At 52.6% G+C, this 17,039-nt stretch overlaps 1 protein-coding gene across 9 annotated transcripts in view; it reads left to right on the top strand.

Annotated features, from left to right (window-relative positions):
- The window catches only part of JADE2 (jade family PHD finger 2), a 51,174-nt gene that overhangs the window by 2,876 nt on the left and 31,259 nt on the right, over positions 1-17,039 (top strand). For 8 of the 9 annotated variants that reach the window (XR_003511819.1, XM_027546483.1, XM_027546481.1 and 5 more), the window contains exons 2-3: positions 7,698-7,755; positions 9,733-9,821. Coding sequence is in view for 8 of the 9 variants with exons in the window: in XM_027546483.1 (XP_027402284.1) it covers positions 7,698-7,755; positions 9,733-9,821 (147 nt within the window). In the remaining variant the exon portion in view is untranslated. Of the gene's footprint in view, positions 1-650; positions 4,833-7,697; positions 7,756-9,732; positions 9,822-17,039 lie in introns of those variants that run through there. The other variant, XM_027546480.1, reaches the window with a different exon arrangement.

Here is a 17,039-nt window from a genome sequence, read left to right as displayed (position 1 = left end):
GGAAGATGTAGGCAAGTGGCGCCCCGAGCTTGGGACTTACACACCTGACCCCCAAATGAGTGACATTGCAGCCCCCGCCCCCACCAAGCACCGCTGCAGTCCCTCTCCCGGATCCCCGGCCCCGCCCCGCCCCCAGCAGTGGCATCTTCCCGGCCTCACCTCCTTCCTCCCTCTCTCCCTCCCTCCTTCCCACCCACTCGCCTGCGCCTGCGGAGCGGCTTCTGCCCGCCTCCTCTCCGCCTGGGTGCAGACTTGTGGCTCCCTCCGGTCCCTTCCTGCTTATCCCTGGCCCCCGAGATACCCTGTGCTTCAGGCCATGGATAGAGGGCGTCAGCTTGGTGGTTCGTAGCTTTAATGTCAGAAAAGGAGGATGTCTGCGAGACAAGCAGGAAGGCTTCACTGTAGCTTCTAGAGGCCCAGGACACCCACCCTCCCCACACACACTCTGTCCCCCACCACACACAGCTGCCACCCCCAAGGGGCTCAACTACTCTCACCCGTTATACCTAAGCTCCTCCTTCCGCTCCCGGGTCAAGGCCACCTCCCGGCGCCACCCCCTGCTCGAACCGCTTCCAGCCAGGGCTGGAGCCCCCCGCAGCCACCTCCGGCTCCTCCTCCCGGCTCCCGCGGTCAGAATCACGCCGGCGCGCCTCCAGCCTGCTGTCCCGCGGACTACCTTTAGGGGCAGGCTGGAGGCGCGCGCCACCCCCCTCCCAATCCCCTTAGCCTTTGCTGCCGGCCGGGACGTTTTTCCTTAGCACCTTGTCTTCTGGTTTCATGCCCTGGGCTGGTGGGGCGGGAAGGGCTGTGTTTCCCTTTGCTCAGTGCCAAGGGCAGGAAGCATCCGGCGCCTCTGGTCTCTGCAAATTCCCAAACTTTGCCCTCGCGCTTAGCATTCTCTCTCGTCCTCCCCCACTTTGGAATTCCAAGACATGAAGTTTTATACAGGCTTAAGTTTGCAGGGGTCACCAGGAGGCATCGCGTTTGCACTCCTAGCTGAGGAGCTGAGAGGACACAACTGACTGCTACCTTGCCTTTGTTGCAAGGGGGAGGAACCCTGAGCTTTGAGGCCTGACAGGCTGTCAGGATATCCCTTTAATGTTTATGTTTGCTAACTTAGTCTTGGGCTGGGTGGTGTAGGGCCTCCTGGCCTCTCCTCCCAGGGTGACATTAACTCCCTCCCTTCACTGGTAAAATTCCCAGTAGGACATTTGGCAGAAGAGCTGGGCAGGGAGCTGCCAACCGGGCCTGGCCCTGTTTCCTGGGTTCCCAGGGTGCTGGCTTCTCCCCTACCCTGACTTCCTTTCCCACCTTAGGGCCCCAAGTGAAGGCACCATCTCTCCTGTCCCATCTTCCTCAGGCGGGTTGGGACTCGCAGAACGATCTAACAAGCAGAGAAGGAAAATAACAACAGAATAACTGTAAGAGGAAGGAATGAGTAATAAAGCCGACCCAGGCAGGGAGGAGGGCTTTCATGTTTAAGAGATGCTATTTGCTTTTTAGGTCACAGGCTGCAAAAACAGGCTTTGATCCGAAGTGGGCGAATAATTTATTGAGAAAGTTTGCATGGTAGGGGAAAAAAGGGATGTTTGTTTGATCTGGAGGCCTCTCACTTGTCCCAAGTGCTGTTGGCTGTTGTCTAGAGTGGAAAAGCATTTGGTTCCACAGCAAATGCCTCACTGAGGGAAGTCCTCGCCCCAGGCAGCAAGACTTGCAGTGAGTGTTGGTTTTGAAACTGTTTAGCCAAGGGTCTCCCCGGCACTTTTGGAGTTGAAGTGTTTAAGGGTAGAGTTGTTTGGGCTCGGGATGCAGCAAATGTTTCCAGAACATTTCCCATCCAACGTGCTTTTCCTTTCCCTAAATGGCCTGGCAGAATGGCCAATAACACTGATCCAAGAGGCAGTCGGAAATCTCCACTTAGCTTTTGTTGACAGGTGAGGTGGGACTCTGATCCCCAACCCCCAAGTCCTTCCAGAATCTTGAGGTTAGGCTTTTGGCACTGATTTCCACATCCTTGAGGTTGGGGGCAGGGTATTCTGATTAATCGTTGTCCCAGTTATCAGGGAGGTACTTATCTTACACCCAAGACCCAATCAGAGGCTTTCAGTCCAAATTCTTCACAGCTCATCCAGCAGGCTCTTTTTGGGACTCACAGTTTTCCCTTTGGGGTCTCTAAGGGGAGGCCAAGTTGAAGTTGTGAAGAGGGGAATATCCGTGTCTTGCCCTGTCCTCCATGTAAGATCCTCATTATGTGTCTCAAAGTTGAGGAACCCAGGAAGATTCTCAGGAAACCCACAAGAATCTGGAGTACCCCAACCATACTCCAAGTTGTAGATCTGTGCACTGGGTGCTGTACCCCTCCACCCCCCAGGTGGGGGGCAAGGTCAGACAGCCTAGGTTTGAGTGCTGGCTTTGCAGTCACCAGCTGTGGCAGTTGCTCCATGCCTCAGTTTCTTCATCTGCAACTGTACCTCATGGTGGGTGTGTGGATTAAGTGATATGTTGCATAAAGAAGAATGAGCACAAAGCCGGGCATGGGATAAGCACCTGATTGGTATTAGCTATTCTTACTATTAATACCTGGATAGGACCCAAATGGAGCTGACATTTGACCTCTCCCCTTTAAGGTAGGCCAGAGAGCCAGCTCCCTTCTCTGAAGAAGGAACCAGAAGGACCCTGCAGTTGCCAATGGGCAGTCATTTGTGGAGTGAGTGGGCTGAACTTTGCCCTCTCTGAGGTGGAGGGTAGGGTGCGAAGGTGCTGAAGGACAAAGTAGACAAAGCCCCTTTCTGTCTCCCAGGATCCCCTTAGCATGTCCTCAGAACTGGGTCTGGAGGGTGGGTGTGGAGAGTGTGTTCTAGGGGAGCTGGGTGCCCTTGGGACAGGCGAGCAGTGATGGGTGTTGGAGGAGGGTTAGGATTCCCTGTGATTGGAGAAGCAAGTCTGAGGATTTGTGTGTACAAAATCACTGTTGTCACAGCAGTTACTGTCCCTGAGAAGGCATTAAAGTTAATGAGAGATAGGAAAGAGTGGGGCTTTGACCCCCATTTAAAATGGTTTAAGAGTGTGCAGCTCTTGTTTTCTGAATGTCTGGCCTTCCCGACACAAGCAGGCTCTGAGGACAGGTTTTCCAGCCGAAATATCATTAAATTGTATTAGCATCTTATTACACACACGCCTTAGCGGTCTGCCTCAGACAGGGAGAGTTTTTGTTTCTCTTTGAAAGATTGTGTCTGGAATGGTAAATTGCCTGCTTGAAAGCCTTTTCCTCCCCTTTTTAAAGGAGGAAGACGAAATCCTGCTGTGTGTGGTGGCAGGCTGGGCAGGCCTGGTGGCCCCCAGAGAGGAGAGGCCGGAGGCCAGGTTGGGGTGTTTTAACTGCCCAGGGAGCTGCTGCAGTAGCAGGCCTGAAAGACCCACTGTTTCCAGGGTCAGCTGGAGGGGCGTTAATAGAGGCCCAGGGTGTTTATTTGAGTTTATTTGCGGAGAGGTCTTTAAAGGGGCTGGCATTGGGCATTGGTGTTTCAAGTCCAGACCTGGGTCCCCACTAAGACCAGTGGCTAGTGCTGCCAAGAAAACATCTGCCACCAAATTGCTGCCCTATTACTGAGTTGACATTGATCATTAGCCAGGAGCCCAACCAAATAAAGCCTCTTGGAAAACGTGTGAGGTTAAGACGGGGAAGGCAGGCTGTGCAAACAGGTCGAAATCTTGGGCTGGGGTGTTTGCTCCCGCAGGCTGCGAGCAGGCTGGCTGGGCTGTGTGGCCCCACACTTCTGGAGGGAGGAGACAAGAGCACACTCAGCATTTCATGTGTACCAAACCCCTGTTGTGTGCTAGGTACAACTCGAAAGGGTACTGGGCACAAGCAAGGATCCAAACAGTTACGCTTTTTCTTGTTGTAGAACACATACTCTGAAGGAGAAGGACATTCAACAGGTAGCTCAACAAACACTCCTGAAGAAGCTGAGTAACTGGGTGGTGGGCTTTCTGTAAATAAGGCAGCTGGCATAGACCTCTGTGATGTTTAAGCCGAAACCTGAAGGATGAAAAGTCCAAGGTGCCTGGATTGTGTAGACCATTACAGGCACAGAGCACACCTGTGCACAGGTCTGGAGGCGCGGACTGTCTGTTTCAGGAAACGAAAGGAGGCTGGTTCAACTGGGAAGTGGTGGGAAACGGGCTGGTGGTCAATATGCAGTAGGCAGGTACCAGATCATATAAAGTCTTATGGTTAGAAGCTTGAGTGTTGCCCTTGATCAACAGGAAGCCTGTGAAAGATTTGAAATAGGCCATATGACATGATCTGATGTATGTTTTTGAAGATCATTCTGGCTACTGTGTGGATCCTGGATTATGAGGGGGATGAATGAGGAGTCCTACGAGAGATGAGACTGGCCTGGGCCAGCGTGGAAGCAGTAAAGATGGGAAAGGTGGCTGGATTCTCCGCAGGCTCTGGAGGGAGTGCCCACTGCGCTTGCCAAGGGTCAGCGGTGGGGTGGAGGAGGCACAGCAAGGCTGCTCCCTGAGGGGACTTTAGGACATCCACACTCCCAGAGGAGAGCTGTGTGTGTCTCCATAGCTGGGGAAGGTGTGGGAGTACAAGCGGACTGGTGGCAATGGCAGGAAAAGGGGACATTTCTTTCCCAGGGTCTCCTTTGTGGTACTTCCTGTCCCTAAAAATAAGTACCTCATGACCCTGAATATTTTCCTAGGGCAGACCTTGCTTTGGGAGAGGTTAGGGGAGCCAGCAGAGAGGAAAAACGAGAGGCCAAGATCAAGTCTTGGCACCCATCCCCCACCTGCACGTGTAGCCCTGGATTTCAGCTTTGGTAAGAATCCTCAGTGTCCTCTGTGCTGGGTTGGAGGGGGACGTCATGGGGCAAAGCCTTGTCCCGCAGGAGAGGCCAGGCCTCTTTTGAGGCTTCATTGGCCACTGAGAAGAGGCTTACCTGAGGCAGGGAGACCTTTCGAACAGACTTGGTTCAAAGAAAAGAAGCAAAGCAGTGGTTTCCCTCTGAAGCCTAGTTATTATTCCAATTAAGCCGCCTCAAAATCTGCTCCCATAATAACATGCTGTCCAGGAGGACTCTGGGGTGTTTTCCGGAGGAGCTGGCTGAGGGTGGGGTGCAGGTCTGTGTGCTGACAGGTCACACTGGTCCTGGGGAGCAGGGAACAGTTGTAGGAGGAGGTCCTGGCAGTCAAAGGGTCCTGTTGTCAGGAACCTTCCTTACTGCACAGCTCACTGCCTTGCTGAGGAGGCCTTCAGGTGGCTGCTGGTAGAATTGTTCACCTGGCCCAAGTCTGCTGTGGTATTAATAACCAGCACCCATATGGAGTGCCAGCCACTGTGCTGAGGGCTTTATGCTGCTCTCCTTCACTCACCAGCTGATTCTGGCCCACAGATGTGTTTAGTTTGGCCCTCTCGAAGTGTTTTAAATATCTAAATCAGTTGCCAGCATTTTAAGTTCAGGAGATTTATGTAAAATTCCAGATCCAATTTGTGTCTTTGGGGAGGTATGTCTTTCCCAAGGTCCCTGGTCTAGTGAGGGGTGGAGATAGGATTTGAACTTGGCCTCCCTGAATCCAGTGCTGCTGCTTTTATGCTATGGGACAGCCTGGCTTGCAAGTGCATGTTTGCTGGAAATGAAGAAAAATGCCGTTCATGTAGAGGATTTCGGAAGAAAACAGATGGGTGCACTAAGAGCACTTCTCCCCCTTCTCCTGCCCTACCTGTGACAGCTGGGTTGGCAAGATTCAGGCTGGAGTCAGAGTTGTGTTACAGTCACCTCTGTCACATGCAGACCCAGAGGACAGCAAGGATGGGCAAGGATCTGGGGGGTGGAGTGTTATTGCCCCATTCAGTCATTCAGTCTATGACCTGAGCCACTGGGCTGCACAGAGGCAGAGTAGTCTCAAGGTCAAGAGCATGGTCTCCTGAGTCAGAGAAACCTGTTACAAGAACTGTGATCTTGGGCAAGTCACTTAACCTCTGAGCTTCATTTTCCTCACCTGCAAAAAGGAAGCAGCCATCATGCCCGCCAGCACCAAGGGCCAGTTCTGAGGCCTCATTGGGGTCCCTGTGTGCCAGGATGCGCCCCTTCCCAAGCAATGGGTACTTAGCCGTTTCAACTCTGGTTCCTGCCTCCTTGGAATCCGTGCTTCTCCCCACCAGGCATGCCTCCAGGCCTCCACACCCTCTGGAGAGCACTTGGCCTCCACCTTTGCAGCTGGGCAGCAAGCAGCCCCAATGAACCTTCCATCCTAACCCTACTCTCGGGAGACATGGGGGTGGAGAAAAGCTCCTGGCCAAGGTCAAGTTTGAGGCCAGAGGGTCCTTCTGAGTAGCTCAGAGTTCTGGGTAATTGCAACCCACCTTAGAGAGCCAGTGCTCCTAAGGCCTCTGCAAGGCCACAATAAAATAAGGTGACCCCTCCCAGGGCTCCACATGAGCAGACTTGGGGTGACAGCAGGTGGCAAATGGGATTCACAGTGGGGCTGGGCAGCCTGTTGGTCGGCAGCTGGGCTTTCTCCCTACTGACACTGGTTCCTTGTCCTTTGCTGTGTACAGTGAGGCAGCCCAGGGTCTAGGCTGACAGAAACATGGTGAAAAGCACCGTGGGCTCCGAGCCCCGGGTCTGTTCTCTGAATTGGGACTCAGCCACTGACTAGCTGTGAGACCTAAGGCAGGTTAACAAGTCTCTCAGTGTGCTCCCCTCCAAGAGGGGACCAGGGCAGGCTCTGCCACCCAGGACTCTGCAGGATTAGAGGAAATAGTGGGTAGGAAAGCACTTCCAACAGGCAGGAGCTGACAAGGGCACAAAGGCAGCTCAGTGTGGGCTCGGGGATCAGACCACGTGGATTCAAATCCCAGTTCAGCCAAGTCTCTAGCAGGACAAGGCACTGAGCCTCCTCAGTAAATGAAGCTAATAGCTCACAACTCCCCAGGTTGTTAGGAACACGAGATAGCTGAGTTGGCATGGGAAGGGGAAAGAACTCAGTGTGGGAGAGCCGCCCTTCTACCTTGAAGCTAAACATTGTAGTGGAGGGAAAGTGAATTTGTATTTTTACCTGGAGGTGGACACTGAGGGGAAGGTGGGCAGCGCAGCCCATTCGCTCTGGCCCTGGTGTGGCTCAGAAGCCAGCTTGGAGCCTCCCTGCCCCCACCCCAGTTCCATGCCTCTCTGGCTGCTGCTCTCAGGATGTGCAGAATGTGCATCCAGTGCTTGCGGGCTGGCTTGCCCCTCAACTCCCATAGCCTGGTCCTCCTGGGAGAGTCTGTCTTGTTTCTGTTTCCCCTCCTCTGCCTCCAGCAGGGCGCCACTTGCAACTTGCAGGTGAGAGTGGATTCCGTGGTGGGTGAGGGAGCTGGGCAGAGGCAGGTCCAAGTCACTGCTCGTTCTGGGGCTGCTGACCTGCCTTGTCCTGCCTCGTTGTCATCTTTGACTAGATTCTCTGTTGTGTGAGGCTCTGGGCTCAGGAGCTGAGAGATGCTGCCCCCTCCCCCAGCCCCAGGGCCCATGTAGGTGGGTGAGAGAAGGGGGAGACTGCCTGAGGAGAAGGCTAGGGCATGGCCTTGTTCTCATTGTTCCTCTGCAGCGGGCGAGTGTGGGGAGGTAGATTGACGGGCAGTTTTCTGAGAGCTTGAGGATTTCCCAAGCTGCCTGTGAGTATAATGGGGCCTATTTTCGTTGCAGATGGAAGAGAAGAGGCGAAAGTACTCCATCAGCAGCGACAACTCTGATACCACTGACAGTAAGGCCTTCCATGTTGGGCTCCTGTAGGGAAAGTGTTTGAATAATTATCAGGACCACAGGCCCAGACTCGGGGGTGGGACATTGCTTCAAGGTCTCCATGTTGATGAAAGCATAAAGCAGGCCGGCCCCTCTGCTCCCTTTGAGATCCCCACACCACCATGGCCTTCAGAGCCTTGCTGTCCTCCTCAACTCTGCTCCCCTTCACCCTCTAGCTCTCAACCCCATGTGTTTTGCTCATGTTGGAACAGATCAACACCCCTCTGGGCTTTTCCTTGCCTGTGCTGTTCCGGGCTGCTAGGAACACACCTCACTCCCTCTGGCCCTGCTATTGAGTCAGGGCCCTGTGGAAGTGTCCACACAACAGGCGAAAACACCTGTCACTCTTCATTATAATTGCCTGATCAGTTTTATTTCCTAACTAAGTGCCATTTCCTTATCAAAGTAAGCCCCTTGGTAAGAGAGGTCATGACTTGCTGACTGCCATATCCGGCTAGATGGAGCACATAATAGGTGATCAGTAAATGTTTGCTGAAGAAATTAATGAAGGAGCCTGACCTTCATGGGATCTTGGCAGTAGAATCTCAGAGATAGACTTGTGTGGGGGCTGGGTGTGTCAGGTGGATAGAGGGGAACACTCTTACACAGAAAATGGGGCTTAGGGAGCCTCTTCTGGAATGTGGAGGCAAAAAAGTTTGCGTTAGGTGAGGGCTTGTCCCTGGTACCAGAAGGCAGCTCTTCTCAGATGCCCCAGGAACCCGGGCCTGCATGAGCCAATCGGAGTAGAGTGCCATTCTGCCCTGTGTAGGAGAGATGTGCTGCCAGGAAGATTCCCACCTAGTGGTGCCCTCAGGTGAAAGCCCAGGCTGAGAAAGAGGCTGCACTGCCGCAGAGGCTGGGCCTGGAGCCCTGCAGCTGTAGACCTTAGCTTGTTCACATATATGGTGAACAGCTGGGGCTGGGGAGAGCCTCAAGGCCCCCTTGGAGTCCCTGGAGTTCTCTAACCCCCAGGAACCTGAGGGTTTAGGAACACAGGCACTAGGGTGAGAAGCCAGTCCTCGCCTGCTCTCTCCCTCTGGGTTTCCTTCACTGTCCTTTGGGATCTGTTTGCTCAGACTCCAGCTTGGCGCTGGAGTCTGACCTGGCTGGCTCTTCCTCCCCATGGCAGTAGATCACAGCATTTGGCCCTCTGTGACTGCAGTCACGCTGCCTGTGGCCTGTGTCAGTGTCCTCTGCTTCTAACTTTATTTCAGGCAAAGGAACCCTTGAAGCCCCAGGCACCTGCAGGGAGAGCACCTGGCACCCGAGCCCTGTTCCTGCATTGGAGTTGGGCTGGGCTGCGGCACACTCCCTTCTCACCAGTCCCCCCGCTGCCCATCTAGGCTGTGCTCCTTTGACCCCTAGGAGTGGAGTGACCCATAGAGTGACATACACTCTCAGTGTAGTCCCGCAAGGGCCTTTAGAACCCCAGTGATAATGGGTAGTGTTTATCAAAGCACTGCTGTGTGCAAGGGACTGTACTAAGACTTTGCAGGCATGGTCTCATATAATTCTCACAAAAACTCTTTGAAGATAGTTACTCTCTGCTCCCATTTTATACGAAAGCAAGCTGAGGCTCAGACTAAGTCATTTGTCCGTCATGAGGAGCTAATAAGTGGCTGAGCCAGGGCTCAAGCTTAAGTCTATGTGTCTACTTTAGAGCAACCCTCTTGGGTCACACAAAAAGCTAATACTGAGTCCTTGTCCAGCTGCCTTTCACCTCCCAAGTCTCTTCTGGTTGGTGAGTGGAGGAGGCGTCATGTCCCCATTCATCGTTGGAAAGGCCCAGAGCAGGGACAGTCTACCAGATGCTCACAGAGGTCTCTACCTCCTGAACATTCAAACCAGAGCTTGCCTTACAGGTTTCATTTCCTTGGACATGGGTGGGTGGTGTTCCTGGCCTTCCAGGGGCCCCTCATGGGCTGTGCTCTCTCTGCAGGTCACGCTACATCTGCATCAAGATGCTCCAAACTGCCCAGCAGCACCAAATCGGGCTGGCCCCGACAGAACGAAAAGAAGCCCTCCGAGGTGGGTAATGACAAGTATCCTGGAGAAAGATGAAACAGACGTGGAGAGGTTTGGAGGAGTGGAGCAGAGACCTGTGGAGAGGAAGGACCGTGTGGGGGAGTGCAGGTGTACGGGGAGAGGGGGCTCCTGGAAGAGGACGCAGCCATTGCAGAACAAGCCCAGTGTGGCCGAGTGAAGTGATTGAGAGGAAAGGCTGGGAGTTCCAGTTCTCATAACCTTGTAGGTTGTTATAAAGATGTTCCTATTGATCTGAGTGAGGGGAGGAGCTTTTCAAGGATTCTAAGCAGGGTAATGACATAGTCTGATGTTTAATGAAAGGTCCCGCTGACTGCTGTGAAGGGGAGGGAATGTGATGGGCAAGAGTGGGAGCAGGGAGGCTTCTTTAGCAGTTGTCCAGGAGAGAAATTATGGTGGCCTTAGAGCTGGGTGATTGCAGTGGAGTAAGAAGCAGTAGGATATGGGACATTTTGGAGGCTAAGCCAAGAGTGATAGTATTCGCTGATGTAGGGATGAAGGATGGAGTCTTCAGAGTCATCCAGTTAGGTCATCCACTCCTTCTTATGCCCATTTCACGTGCACCTGCACTTTACTCCTTCCCTGCTTTGACCCTGTCTTTTGGGACAGGTAGAGATGTTTATGACATCTGGAGCTGCAGAGAGTTTTGGAAGTGGGTGGACAAATGGACATGGGGCCCTGCCTCCTGTAGCCCCTGAAAATCACATCCTAGAGCCTCATTGCTCCCTCTTAGGTCTTCAGTGCATTACAGTGGGCACAGAAGAGACCTTTGGAACAGATGAGGCTGCAAGAGCCCTGAGTCCCTGGTGGGGTGGTTTTGAGTCTGACCTTTAATAGAGACATTGTTCTGCAAGCCACAGGGCTTCCCCGATGGCTCAGCAGTAAAGAATCTACCTGTAATGCAGGAGTGCAGGAGACACGGGTTCGATCCCATGGTCAGGAAGATCCCCTGGAGGAGGGCATGGCAACCCACTCCAGTATTCTTGCCTGGAGAATTCCATGGATAGAGGAGCCTGGCGGGCTACAGTCCATAGGGTCACAAAGAGTCGGACATGACTGAGTGACTTAGTACGCACACACGGGCTGGACACTTTACTTTTTTTAACCCTCCTGTTATAGTAAGGAAACTGAGGATCCTAAGATTATATATATGTCAAGATGTGAAGTTCTTGGGGCCAACAGCACCAGTGTGGGAAGACAAAGCACTTGGCCCTGGCCCGGACTGAAGGAGGATATCTTTGTTCTGAGCCTGGCAACCTCTTTTCCTCTCCTCGCAGCAGTGGTGATCCAGGAGCTGCTGTCCTTAGCCAGTCCCTAGGGGTGTCTTCCACAGAACCTTGCATTTGAAAAAGGACTCCCCACGGAGCTGGCCTACCCTGGGACTCATCTTTTGTGGGGATTGGAGGTGGGGACACCGTTTTGAGTTCTGAAGCATCCTGTTCCCATCCCTTAACCAGCTGTCCTCCCTTGGCCCTACAGTGGAGGGGTGGAGACAGAAGGAGATATCTCTAGGAATGCAGTAAGGACTGGAATAAAAACTGGGAGTGAGGTGGGCATGGCAAGATGTTGTTCTTGAGGTTCTTAATAGGGTTCTGTCCCTGGGTCGAGAAGATCCCCTGGAGAGGGAAATGGCAACCCACTCCAGTATTCTTGCCTGGGGAATTCCATGGGCAGAGGAGCCTGGGGGGCTTCAGTGTATGGGGTCGCAAGGAGTCGACACATCTGAGCGACTAACAGTAGCCCTGCTCAGTGTGTGGACAGGCTGTGTTCTTGTGCGTTGGGAAGTAGGAGGCAGAGTGTGCTAGGGCCCTGGGAGTCCCTGGGACTACCTCTCTACCCCCACCCTCATCTTGAGAGCTACAACGGCTCGCAGTTACTACTTGGGCTGGATTAGTAAAACCCTAGCCACTTTTTGTGTCTCCCTGGTCCTGAAAGGCAGTAGTCATCCTGCTGTTTTGAAACTGAGGAACCCGCCTCTGAGAATCTCACCTCCTCACTGCCTTCATGGGCTATTCAGATTGGAGAATGGAGGGGAAGTTCCGGGGAGCCCCTGGGGCTGGGTTAGTTCTTTCCCCTAGCTCTCACTTTAAGCAGCAGGAGGAGGAGGGGCCTCTGCTCTGGGTGGAGATCCTGGGGACCAGGCTGCTATCAATACCCAGGATAGGCCAGCTGGCTAGGGGGAAACAGGTGTCAAGCAGAGGCTGAGGGGAAAGTGTGATTTGCATGGCGCTGAGAATTCCCCTCCCTCTTGGATTTTCCTGCGCAGGGCCTTTGAACCTTTCTCCACCTAAAAATAGAATCGAACCATTGCACGGGTGCTGAATGGGGACTGGCTGTGCACAGCCCTGGGTTCAAGCCCAGAAGTCTCTGCAGGGGCAGGGGGAGCCTCTGACGCCCTCAAGTCCTAGGCTCCTGGAGGGCTGAGGAAGTCTTCCCTGTCTTGAACTGTCGCCAAGGACAAGCTTTTCCTCCCACAGCAGGCGGGAGAGCAGCCTGTGAGGTTTCCCTCGTCCCCTAAGCGAGGAGGCTGAGCCATAAGCCGGCATAAATTCCAAGTTTTCGTGGGGCAGAGAGGAAACCATCGATGAAAGCTTCCAAATGATTTGGCTCTAGAGAAGGCGGAGATGAAAGCGAGGGTTTGGCGGCAGATAATGCTCGCGCTAAATCTCTTCATTGGGCTGTCCCTTCTCTTTCTATGCACAGGCTGGAGAGAAAGGCCTTCCTAATCTGCTGGTGCTGGGAGCTAAGGGCTTCCGACACCCTGGTGAAAGGGCTTCTGGAATCCCCTCTCGCTCAGTCCCAGAGTAAGAAGCCTGGGGGCTGGTTTTCAGGCTGTACACACCGTCTGCTCCCAGTCTGGTTCAAGTTCCCAGCTTCAGTACATGCAAGTTGATGTGTGTGGTGCAGGAGTCCCTTCTTGGTGGCTGCATGCAGAGCCACAGGACTCGGAGTTCTCTTCATCTTCTCATCTTTGAAGATGGACATTGATAAATGGGGATTTGAGCATCAGGAGTATTTAGCATGACAGCAGCACTGGCCCATAGAGAAGCCACCAGTTATGAAAAGGGCAGGGAATGGGTTTAGACGAGACTGGCAGGGCTGCCCCTGAGATGATATGTGCACTTTGAGGGTGCAAATCAAGGAGTGCCCTGCACACCAGAAGAGGAGGCCTCAGGCTGGAACAGAATGCTCTGACCAGGAGTCAGGACCCTGGACAGGGCCGAGGCCTTGAGGCCCAGCTTCTCATTCTGGCCCTTAACCAGTGGGTGGCTTCCCTCAGCCTGATTGAGAGGGGACTGCAGGCCTTAGTACTCGGGGCTGAAAGAACAGGCCCTGGGATTCCTGGGAGGCTGGTTTAGGATTTTTGGTGGCAGTATACTTGGTCTGAAGTTAGCCCCAGGATCTGTTTGGCAGTGGAGGGAAAAGGTGGAGCTGACCCCAGGAACACAGGCTGCTGCCTTCCTCTGCTCTGCCTTCCAGTGGGATCCCAACAAAGCTGAGCTCTGTACCTTGGTGCTTAAGTTGGCCAGGCCCGTCCTGAAGGAGAGGATGGGATTATCCTAGCCCGGGAGAGCTGGTACTATAAACCGCGTTGAGGCCTTGGGTTTCTGGCCTGGCCTGTCTCACTAAATAGCATGAACGTAACTTTGTGGGTCATACCTCTGAGAGCCTAATGGAGATCACAGACCAGGGATTATTTTATAAAATACCAATATCAGACCCCTATCCCATACCATTCTCAAGAATTCTGACTTGAATGCTTTGGAGTAGGGCCCCAGGCACCTGTACTTCTTCAAAGCCCTCCTGCTGGAAGCCAGGATTAAGAACTGCCACCATAGACCTTTTTTTCCTGATTTGCTAAGATGGGAGTTTCCGGCTTGGTCCTCACTGTAAGTTGAGGGAAGAAGGGAAGGCCTTCCAGCCTGGTTCAGTGACCTAAACAAATGCTGGCCATGTGGGTGTGGCATCACCCACAGCTCCTCCCTTCTCCCACAGTGGCCATGGGACTGACAGGTTTCTGCTAAGCCCTCGGCCTGGCATGGGTGGGAAGGGCAGTTTGAGAAGAGACCTGGAAGCCAGGTGGTTGGGAGACTGGTTGGGAGACAGCTGTTTTGAAGCCATGTCTTCCTCAGGCCTGGGGCAGAGAGGCAGATGGAGGAGCAGGCTGAGAAGTGAGGATTTCCCCAGACAGGCTCTCTTGAGGTAGAAAGCTGTGTTTTCAGGAAGTCAGAGTCCCCAGAAGTCAGCCAACGGGCAGGGAGATAGGTCTTTAGGACCTTAATGATAGTGATTAAACTGAGCAAACACTTGAGAGCACCTCTGAGGCCCAGCCTAGTGCCAGGGACACTGAAAGTGCAGGCCCTGTCCCTGGGGAGCTTGTCTTCTGACCGTTAGCAGGATGCAGGTGCTGCACAGGAAAGTGTCCGTTACGAGAGATGGAGCCAGCTTGCCACTGAGGACCTGTGAGACTTTGGGCAAGTATAGTTTCTCTGTGCCTCAGGGTTGTAGAGTGCTGTCCTGCAGTCAGTGTTGTGTAGGTGTGACTGTCCTGTCCTGAGGCCCATGGAGCCCAGGGGTGGGGGAGAGCCCAGACGCGAGTGAAGGTGGAGCTGCCATGCCTGGGTTGGAAGCCTGGATGGTCTCAGGATGGGTGGGCAGGAGTTGGGCTCCTTTTTAGGCCCCGGTGACAAACTGTACATACCTCGGGATGAGAGAATGGGGGGCTTCTCTGTGGGTTCCACAGGGCCCTTCACCAGTGCTCAGCCTTCCATCCCTGGAACAGGGCCTGGGAGACAGAGGTGACCCTGTGAACAGCCTCTGCCCGCAGTGGAGGTCTTCCAGATCCAGTGTCTGTGAAAGCTCCTATGTAAGGATGGCCCTCCCTAGGAAAGGCAACGAGTGGAGGGTGAAAATGCTGTGTTTCTGCTGGACCCATTGCTTTTGAAGATGGGCCCCTTCCCCGTTGGGTGAATGCAAGGGTGGCCAGAGGGGTGTTGGGGTGCAAAGCCATGGGATACATAAGGTGCTTTCCTGGAGGAGCAGAGGTATTATCCAAATGTTTGAAATGTCACAATATTGTATATTAAAACAGTGATGACATACGTTATAGTGAAAGGCAGAGTGCTCCAAAACTTGAGAGTAAAATAGATTCCCTAGAAAAAGGTTTTTTTTTTGCTTGACCCTGTGGTTTTGAGCCATATTTCTAGCCAACCGCTCTTCTTGCTACCCTGGGAGGCAGGCGGACGGTGAGGGGAGCTCTTCCACTGGGCCTCCCACTGCTCCGGGGTGGGGGGCAGAATCCACTTCTCATACAGTCGGAAACACTGCTGCTCCCGCCAGCTGGAAAGGCCTCCCGGCCTCTGGGACTTGTCTTGCAAAAGAAATGTGTGTAATAAATTCTCTTTAAGAGCAGGAAGTGCTGTTATCCTTGTGAAAGAGAAAGATGTTGAGTGTGTGTGTGTGTGTGTGTGTGTGTGTGTGTGTGTTTAAGTGTCTGACCAAATTAGCCTAGTGGTAGCTTGAATAGGACTGGGAAGCTATTTCCAGAGCCCTTCTCTGGTGTTTTATGCTTAATTTTAAGTATCTAAGTATGCTCTTGGCTGAGATACTCTTTATCAATTTCCAGCCCAAGAAAGAGATTTTTTTTTTTTTTAAGAGAAGAAATAGCAGACTGGTTTGCAGGCAGGATTGCAGTGGTTAAAGCACAGGGCAGACCTCAGACAAGTGGTTTAACCTCTCTGAGTCTTGGTCCCCACATCTGTAAAGTGGGAGGAATATGAAATAGGTGAGATTGTATATATAAAGCGTTTAGCATAGCACCTAGCATACTGCTGCTGCTGCTGCTTCAGTCGTGTCCAACTCTGTGCGACCCCATAGACGGCAGCCCACCAGGCTCCCCAATCCCTGGGATTCTCCAGGCAAGAACACTGGAGTGGGTTGCCATTTCCTTCTCCAATGCATGAAAGTGAAAAGTGAAAGTGAAGTCGCTCAGTTATGTCCGACTCTTAGTGACCCCATGGACTGCAGCCTTCCAGGCTCTTCCATCCATGGGATTTTCCAGGCAAGAGTACTGGAGTGGGGTGCCATTGCCTTCTCCGACCTAGCATGCTACAGCAGGGCAATTACTTTTCACTGCTAGCTGTCCTTTCTAATGAGATGAGGTGCTCAGAATAACACAGAAATTTCAAATGAGGCATTTGGTAGTGATTTTACATGGCTCTTCCAAGACAGACTGTCAGACATCCTTTGGGAGATTAGAGAGAGGGGCCACTCCTAGCTTTGCGCGGGGCCTTCTGATGTGGATAGAAGGCAAGGAGAGGCTGTCCTGGCCAAAGCCATTTTCACTGGCTTTGGGACAACAACCAAGACTGGTTCCTGAGTTCTGCCTGGAAGAATCCTTTGGGCCAGCCCTCTGCCTTCACTCTCCCTGCTAGGCAAGAGAGGAAGTTTCAGAGTTTAGTCGTACAGGATTTAGGCAAATCCTGGGGTTCATTCATTCATTCATTCACTCACTAGTTTCACAAACATGTCTTAAGTACCTGCTGTGTGCCAGGCACTGTGCCACAAATAGGCACAGTGATAAGCAGGACATATAGTCTCTGCCTCTCTCAGCTTGATTATTAGAGGAGATGGACATTAAACAAATAATTACACAGATAATTGTGTTCTGTAATTATGATAAGTGCTGGAGCTTTTCCTTAAGTAACGGAACTTCCCCTTGGTGCCTCTTAGGCTGAAATACACTGATATATAATACTTTACTCTCGAGAAAAGGAAGCAGAAACCAAGGTCCCAGGATGAAATGTCCAAACACTATTCATAAATCTCATGATCGTGTACAGGAATGCTGAGGATAGCAGAGTTGAGAGTTGTCTGTTGTCATCGTCTTCATCTGCTTTTGGAGATCATGTCAGACTTTAGACATGGCATGCTTTCTGGCATAGCTCATTTTTGGTTCTCCTTGGGAAGATAAGCTCAGAAAGATAGATAGACTTTTCAGTGCTTGTGGTCTCAGTCTTGGAAAGAGGAACTAGAAGGCGAGCCCCATGCCGTTTCCCCGAGTCTGGGCAGAGCAGGGTCTCTAGCTGTCTTCAGAGCTGTGTTGGCACCTCTCGCACTCACATTGGTTACCAGGTTAGAGTTTTAGACCTTTAAACATTCTTCATACTGTTTGAAGAAGCTACAATTAACGTCTCCCAAGCA

The sequence above is a fragment of the Bos indicus x Bos taurus genome, chromosome 7 (genome assembly GCF_003369695.1).
Source record: "Bos indicus x Bos taurus breed Angus x Brahman F1 hybrid chromosome 7, Bos_hybrid_MaternalHap_v2.0, whole genome shotgun sequence".
NCBI classification, from domain to species: Eukaryota; Metazoa; Chordata; class Mammalia; order Artiodactyla; family Bovidae; genus Bos; species Bos indicus x Bos taurus.
Note: the sequence above shows the minus strand (reverse complement) of the source record. Positions and strands in the feature narration are given on the sequence as shown.